This window comes from Gigantopelta aegis, unplaced genomic scaffold, assembly GCF_016097555.1.
Source record: "Gigantopelta aegis isolate Gae_Host unplaced genomic scaffold, Gae_host_genome ctg7495_pilon_pilon, whole genome shotgun sequence".
NCBI classification, from domain to species: Eukaryota; Metazoa; Mollusca; class Gastropoda; order Neomphalida; family Peltospiridae; genus Gigantopelta; species Gigantopelta aegis.
This window is the reverse complement of record NW_024535866.1, coordinates 1-8,797: the sequence shown is the minus strand read 5'-3', so window position 1 is coordinate 8,797 and position 8,797 is coordinate 1. Positions and strand designations below refer to the sequence as shown.

The window sequence follows — 8,797 nt, the reverse complement described above, 5'->3', positions numbered from 1 at the left end:
TCTATCCCGGTTAATTTTCTCGGCAGAAAGATGAGTTTTTTTTGAAACGTTCGGTAAACCCCACCAGGCAAATTGCCGCTTTGCTTTTGAGAGGGAACACTGTTTAAAAAAGGAAAACGTCCGTATGTATAACTAAGGTCGGAGGTGAAATATTATACAGGAGAGGATAAGGACATATTTAAAGACAAAATAGATTGCGAAATAACGTTTCCAATCACTAGGTTCCTATCCATAATACATACAATTTGGCGACAAAATAAAGTTCAAGTTTGTTTTGTTGAACGGACACCACTAGAACACTTTGATTAATTAATCATCGGGTAAATTGAAGCAAACGTTTGGAAACTCGATAAATGTTTCAATTAATGAGCAAGGGATACAAAGAGGAAAGCACATACAACAACCGTTAACCAGTTATGGTAAACTGGCTAGGAACGGAAAATCCCCAAATTGGTGAATGGATCCACCGAGGTGGTTCGATCCTGGACGCAAGCACTACAAGGCGAATACCAACCGACCTCTGAGCTACATCCGCCCCAGTGACAGAATAAAGTAAATTAATATTTTTTTTTAAATGAGAGAACTAATAAAATACTCGAGAATGCTGAGAGAGAGAGAGAGAGAGAGAGGAGAGAGAGAGAGAGAGAAGAGAGAGGAGAGAGAGAGAGAGAGAGAGAGGGAGGGTGGAGAGAGAAATATATATAGAACGGGGGGGGGGGGGGGGGAAGGGAGCGGCAGAGAGATGGAGAAAGAGTAGAGAAACCCTACAATATTTAAAGGGATGATTACCCCTTACCTGAATAATGTAATGAGATGCAATTGCCTTGATATCTGATTTATAACGTAGTTTAGCATGCAAAACCCACGTTCGGTATGCAGCCAACTAATTAAATATGATGAAAAAAAACAAACACAAAACAAAAACACCCCATTAAAAAACCATGGCGGCCTATAATGATAGTAACTCAGTGTTTGAGAATAGTGCACGGAGCCGTGGAAGCAGAAGATCCTTTCCACCTAGACAAAAAGAGGGTACGTCTAAAAAGAATATAAAACACTTCTTTTAGTTTCATTATTGTGTGTGGGGAGGGGGGGAGGGAGGGGAGGGGGTGGTGTTGTTGTTGTGTGTTTTTGGTTTTGTTTGTTGTTTGTTGTTGTTATTTGGGGGTTTTGTTGGGGGGTTTTGGGGGGTGCGGGTTAACCTCTCCACCTCACCCATCCCAGGACCGTACGTAGTCTAAAATAACTGTGTTAGCAGTAAAAACGTGACTAAGGAACAGTAACAGAAAGGCTGGGTGTACGGACTCTTTAGCTTAGTCGGTTCAGGGCTCGCTTGAGGTGCTGGCGTCGCAGGATCGAACCGCATCCATGAATCCATTTGGTGGGGGTTTTTTCTCGTTCCAACCAGTGCACCGCAATCGGTCAATGGCCGTGGTATGTGTTTTCATTTTTGTGGGATGGTACATATAAATGATCCCTTGCTGCTTTAGGAAAAATGTAGCAGGTTTCCTCTGATGACCACGTGTCAGAATTACCAAATGTTTGACATCACATCCAATAACCGATTATTAATTAATTAACTTAGTTACGAGTGGAGAAAATTTGCAACATTTGTCCAAAAGATTAATCATGCAGCTAAATATTTCAAAATCTTGCAGGTTGTCCCGCCTTGTACAACTTTCTTGGACAAGTGGTCTGCACGGTCATACATTGTTGCGCAACAGGGAGGACATTTGTTTCGACAATGTTTCTGGACAAATGTACGATCGTGTAGATAGGCCTTCAGGCTTCTAGAGTCCAGAATCAATCTCCAATAACGTCACATGACTTCTAGAGTCCAGAATCAATCTCCAATAACGTCACATGACTTCTAGAGTCCAGAATCAATATCCAATAACGTCACATGTATACAGTATGTATGGCGTTGTCACGATATTACTGTTTCAGCCTCTAGTAAGAGTTTTGAGCATGGGTCCTGGTGCTTATAAAACGTTTAGAGTCTAGATTCAATCTCAAATGACACCACACGCATGCAATTTGTATGACCGTCATGACGATAAGATCTCAGACTCTATTAGGGGCTTGAGTTCAGACTCTAGATGTTGTCATGATGATAAGGTTTCAAATTATGTTAGAGTCTTGAGTTCAGACTCTAAATGTTGTCATGATGATAAGGTCTCAAACTCTATTAGAGTTTTGAGTTCAGACTATAAATGTTGCCATGATGATAAAGACTCAGACTCTATTAGAGTCTTGAGTTCAGACTCTAAATGTTGTCATGATGATAAGGTATCAAACTCTATTAGAGTCTTGATTTCAGACTTAATTGTTGTCATGATGATAAGGTCTCAAACTATGTTAGAGTCTTGAGTTCAGACTCTAAATGTTGTCATGATGATAAAGACTCAGTCTCTATTAGAGTCTTGAGTTCAGACTCTAAATGTTGTCATGATGATAAGGTCTCGAACTCTATTAGAGTCTTGAGTTCAGACTCTAAATGTTGTCATGATGATAAGGTCTCAGACTCTATTAGAGTATTGAGTTCAGACTCTAAATGTTGTCATGATGATAAGGTCTCAGACTCTATTAGAGTCTTGAGTTCAGACTCTAAATGTTGTCATGATGATAAAGACTCAGACTCTATTAGAGTCTTGACTTCAGGCTCTAAACGATTTATAAGTGCCAGGCAAGGTCCCCATTTTACGAATCGATCTCAGCGATAGCATCACCTTAAATGCATAGCTATCTTATGTTATGCACTTAAGGTGATCTTAGCGCTCAGATAGCTTCATAAAACGAGGTCCTGGCCTGATAAGCAAGAATGGAGAATATTGAATTTGTTTATGTCATGCTTACCTACAGACGGCATTTGTTCCATCGAGCTTGCTGAATAAACAGTTGTAGACGTGGTTCATTAGGGCAGTGGGATTGGAACAGGCCATTTCTAGTGGAGGTGTCACAGTCACAACTGAAATATACACAAGAAAACGGAACAAATGAGCTCATTCTTAACGGCCCCCTAGTGGACTGGAACAGGCCATTTCTAGTGGGGGTTTAACAACCACAATTGAAATAATATACGCAATAAAATGGATAAAATGAGCTCATTCTTAACGACCACTTAGTATAATGGAAAATCAGCCGATCAAACTTGGATACATGAATAGCCCATACCACGGCCTTTGATGTACCAGTCGTAGTGCACTGGCTGTGACGAGACATAGCCCAATGAGCCCACCGATGGGGATCGATCCGAAATCGACTGCGCATCAAGTGAGCGCTTCACCAAAAGAGAAGAGAGAGAGGAGAGACTGGGCTACCTCTCGCAGCCTAGATACATGAGAGAGAGAGAGAGAGAGAGAGAGAGAGAGAGAGAGAGAGAGAGAGAGAGAGAGAGGAGGAGAGGGAGAGAGGGGGGGGAGAGAGAGAGAGAGAGAGAGGGGGGGGGGACAGACAGACAGACAGATACACAGATACAGTCAGACATACAGACAGACAGGCAGACATACAGACAGAGAGACAGACAGACAGACAGAGACAGTCAGAAACGCAGACAGACAAACAAACATAGATAGAGAGACAGAGACAGTCCGACATACAGACATACAGTCCGACATAAAGACAGACAGACAGCCAGACATACAGACCGACAGGCGGAGAGACAGACAGAGAGAGGGAGATGTAGATTGGAGACTCCTTCCTTTAAATATACACCTGGGAATTAACTAAGTACCACCTGAATTGCATCCATAATGGCAACTAGAAGGAAGGAAATGTTTTATTTAACGGCGCACTCAACACATTTTATTTACGGTTATATGGCGTCGGACATAATATGGTTAAGGATCACACACATTTTGAGAGAGGGAACCCGCTGTCCTCACCTCATGGGCTACTCTTTCCGATTAGCAGCATGGGATATTTTGTATGCACGACCCCTCAGACAAAATATTACATACCACGACCTTTGTTACACCAGTTTTGAAGCACTGGCTGGAACGATAAATAGCCCAATGGGCCCACCGACGGGGATCGATCCTAGATCGATGGCGCATCAGGAGAGCGGTGTTGAAAACTTTGGTGTACCTTGAACTTTGACCCACTCAGATACTATTCAGTGTACGGCTATCTATAGCACAGTGATTACCAGGCGCGCGCATTTGCCTGTATGTTCGTTCCAGCCAATGCATCACCACTCGCATATCAAACGCCGTGGTATGTGCTATGATGTCTGTGAGATGGTGGATATAAAAGATGTGTTGCTAATAATGGGAAAATGCAGCGAGTTTCTTCTTTGGTAACATTCGGTAATTTTTACATATAGTCTTAGAGAAGAAACCTGCTAAAGTTTTCCATTAGTAGCAAGGACTCTTTTATATACACCATTCCACAGACAGGATAGCACATACCACGGCCTTTGATATGCCAGACATTGTGCACTGCCTGGGGCAAGGAATAGCCTAATGGGTCCACCGATGGGGATCGATCCCAAACCGACATCGCATCAGACGAGCGCATTACCACTGGTCTAAATCCCGCCCCTCTGGATAGTAAAACCGGAACTCACCAGACACGGGGTCGTGGGGGAGTTTGGCACACTCTTTTGGAGTTTGCAGCTGTAGGATCCTGATAGACGTCGCCAACGTAGGACGTCCACAGTGACGCTGATATATCTTCGTACAGGCAATATTCACGTCGTACGATCTGTGTAGAAAGAAAGGTAAAATAAATGCATGTAAATAACAGTGACTGATATATCTTCGTACAGGCAATATTCACGTCGTACAATCTGTGTAAAAAGGAAGGTAAAATAAATACATGTAAATAACAGTGACGCTGATATATCTTCGTAGAGGCGATATTCACGTTGTACGATCTGTGTAGATAGGAAGGTAAAATAAATACATGTAAATAACAGTGACGCTGATATATCTTCGTCGAGGCGATATTCACGTCGTACGATCTGTGTAGATAGGAAGGTAAAATAAATACATGTAAATAACAGTGACGCTGATATATCTTCGTCGAGGCGATATTCACGTCGTACGATCTGTGTAGATAGGAAGGTAAAATAAATACAAGTAAATAATAGTGACGCTGATATATCTTCGTCGAGGCGATATTCACGTCGTACGATCTGTGTAGATAGGAAGGTAAAATAAATACATGCAAATAACAGTGACGCTGATATATCTTCGTACAGGCGATATTCACGTTGTACGATCTGTGTAGAAAGGAAGGTAAAATAAATACATGCAAATAACAGTGACGCTGATATATCTTCGTACAGGCGATATTCACGTCGTACGATCTGTGTAGATAGGAAGGTAAAATAAATACATGCAAATAACAGTGACGCTGATATATCTTCGTACAGGCGATATTCACGTCGTACGATCTGTGTAGATAGGAAGGTAAAATAAATACATGCAAATAACAGTGACGCTGATATATCTTCGTACAGGCGATATTCACGTCGTACGATCTGTGTAGATAGGAAGGTAAAATAAATACATGCAAATAACAGTGACGCTGATATATCTTCGTACAGGCGATATTCACGTTGTACGATCTGTGTAGAAAGGAAGGTAAAATAAATACATGTAAATAACAGTGACTGATATATCTTCGTACAGGCAATATTCACGTCGTACGATCTGTGTAAAAAGGAAGGTAAAATAAATGCATGTAAATGTCAGTGACGTTGATATATCTTCGTACAGGCGATATTCACGGCATACGATCTGTGTAGAAAGGAAGGTAAAATAAATGCATGTAAATAACAGTGACGCTGATATACCTCCACAGAGGCGATATTCACGTCGTACGAGAGAGAGAGAGAGAGAGAGAGAGAGGAGAGAGAGAGAGAGAGAGAGAGAGAGAGAGAGAGAGAGAGCGAGAAACAGACAGACATACAGACAGAGAGAGAGAGAGATAGAGATAGAGAGAGAGAGACAGACAGACAGACAGAGAGACATAGACAGAGAGACAGAGAGAGACAGATACAGATAATCACATATAAGTTACCTGCACATTATTTGTTTCATCGATATTTTTTTTCCAAATTTCCCGGCTTCATTTTCGTTTAATATTGTGTTGTTAACACAATCCAGTATATCCAATATGGTCGACTGAGTGCACGCGACGTTGTATGCTGTCAAAAACAGAGAGAAAAAAACTGTTCAAGTTTGTATAATGACGCCAACTAAAGGTAGTACCGAATTGCCCAAATTAAACGAAAATGCACGAATCTGGTTAACAACATTTATTCACATCAGTGTCACTACCAAACGAAGCACTAAGCATTGTTCCACGGATTACAAACTAGTGAATGGTTGCTCCACACCATGGAGTTAGTCGCACCCCCTGCCCCTCTCCCCCGCCTTCCCCCTTCTCGTACGTTAGTTCAAATTAAATTACAGGAACCTATTGGCCAGATGAAACAACATATACATACTCTTAAAAAAAGTAGGGAACTCGAATCAGAACTTGCAATTGCCAACATTGTAAGGTATATTAGTTGTGGGGAATGGTTACATGATAATTGGGCAAACATTACAACCGGTAGTTCAGTATTACAGTAGGTTTTATGACCACAGCAATCTTAAAGGGACATTCCTGAGTGTGTTGCAATGTTTTAAGATATTATCGACTACTAAAATAGTTCTACGAGTAAACTTACATATTAAATGTATATTCTTGTTTAGAATATTAGTGGCTGTATATTAAACGTGTTTATGCTAGTTCTAATATTTGTACTGGGTTAATTTTCATTTTATTTCCTAAAAAATATTTGTTGGTACGTACGAAATTATTTGAAGACAAAACTCAGTTTGGGCTTCTTACAAATATTAAGACGACCTGAAACACATTGAATATACAGACACTGATATTCTAAACAAGAAAATATATTTAATATGTAAGTTTAATCGTAGAAATATATTATTTGTCGGAAACATCTTACAGTGCAGCAAACTCGGGAATGTGCCTTTAAAGGACGACTGGGATCAGACGGGAAATTTGAAAGTTGACGTTTTTTTATCAGTAAATTGCAAATTTAAACAGTAAAACTGACTAAAAACAAAACAATAACAACTGTATGATCAACATAATGAAAACGATTGGCAGAAATAATGTTTCACAGTGATTAATGGACCTTCCTGGAAATTGTCAACATTGAGAATGACACCCCAAGCACGTGCACGGGGCAACTGCGTGATGCGGGTGCACACAACCACTTGTTTATCACAAATGGCAGGATTGGTAGGATCAAATGCCGGATGAAAACTTTGGTGTACCTTGAACTTTTACTCACTTAGATACTATTCAGTGTACGGCTACCTATAGTACAGTAAGTATCAGGCGCGCGCGTTTGCCTGTATGTTCGTTTCAACCAGTGCATCATCACTCGTATATCAAAGGCCGTGGTATGTGCTACGATGTCTGTGAGATGGTGGATATAAAAGATTCGTTGCTACTAATGGGAAAATTACCAAATGTTTGACATCCAATAGCCGATGATTAATAAATCAATGTCATCTAGTGGTGTCGTTAAACAAAACACTTTCTTTTTTTGTCTGTATGCATATTGGGACGGGGGTTCCACTATAGACTGGAATTCTGCTTAATATGATTAAAACTAACACATTATAGTTTAACAAACTAACAACACTAACTATAATAATAATAATAGATTTTTATTTCAGATCAGAGATCCATAGAACATATATAAACATCACATACAAAACTGATTACATAATATACAGCAGCTTGTGCCAGCGATTTACACATACAGATTTGACGTACACAGTTGTACACCGCAGGTGGGCAAGTAGGTCGTTTGAAGTTGTTTCGATTCTGCTCTTCAGCGAATATGCTGTTGAGCGAAGTAAAGCGCCAAAGCTTTTTACTCGATGACTGACAAACATCTTGCTGGCACTGTATGGTCGTCGTTGTCCGATCATCCATCGGTATGCATTATTATAACATATGTTAAGATCTTTCATGGTATCCTGCTTAAATTTCACCCATAATGCACCCGCGTACAAATTACTACAATAACTCACAAATAATTGTGTTTTAACAGATTCTGAACATTTTGCAAATCGCCGCAACAACATGTTTGCACGTACACAAAGGGCTCTATACTGTCGTTTAATGTCTTTATCGTCTTTCATGTTTTTGCATATGATATGACCTAGATATTTATAGTTGTCAACAAATTTCAGTACATCACCACACAAATATATCGAAGGCACATTGATCAACTTCAGAGTTTCTGGCTCAATACACATACAAACAGTTTTCATTGTATTATATATAATATCATAATCTTCTGCAAATTTCTCGCAAATCGTTAACATTTTTCTTAATGCAGAAATAGATGGGCAAAGGAGTGACATATCATCAGCAAAAACTGAAGTTATTTAGAAACACCCCACCAACATTACACCCAACTGCACATTTTGACAACTGTAGGTTAAGGTCATCAATATATATATTAAATAATAAGGGTGACATTACCCCACCTTGACGGACGCCATTTGTTACATTAAAATTACAGGAAATATATGCACCCCGCTCCCATTTTACACTAAACATTGGGTTAAATACCATGCTTTGAGAAAGCGAACTACAAAAGTAGGCACGCCTTTTTTCAAAAGTGTCATATATAATGTCCAGTGATTTACTCGGTCAAAGGCTTTTTTGCATCCAAAAAGCAAACATACACAGGACTACCTTGTGAAATGTAAAAGTTAATAACTTCCTTAAAAGCAAAATAAACACATATCGGTGG

General features: G+C 40.0%; 1 protein-coding gene across 1 annotated transcript; it reads right to left on the bottom strand.

The window, feature by feature from the left end:
- Nucleotides 1-2,856: 2,856 nt before the first annotated feature.
- On the bottom strand, nucleotides 2,857-6,154 carry LOC121366857 (the record flags this gene model as incomplete). Its single annotated transcript, XM_041491132.1, has 3 exons — nucleotides 2,857-2,968; nucleotides 4,568-4,704; nucleotides 6,028-6,154. Coding segments are annotated over 3 exons (376 nt in total), but the record flags the coding sequence as incomplete, so codon positions are not given.
- Nucleotides 6,155-8,797: the final 2,643 nt, after the last annotated feature.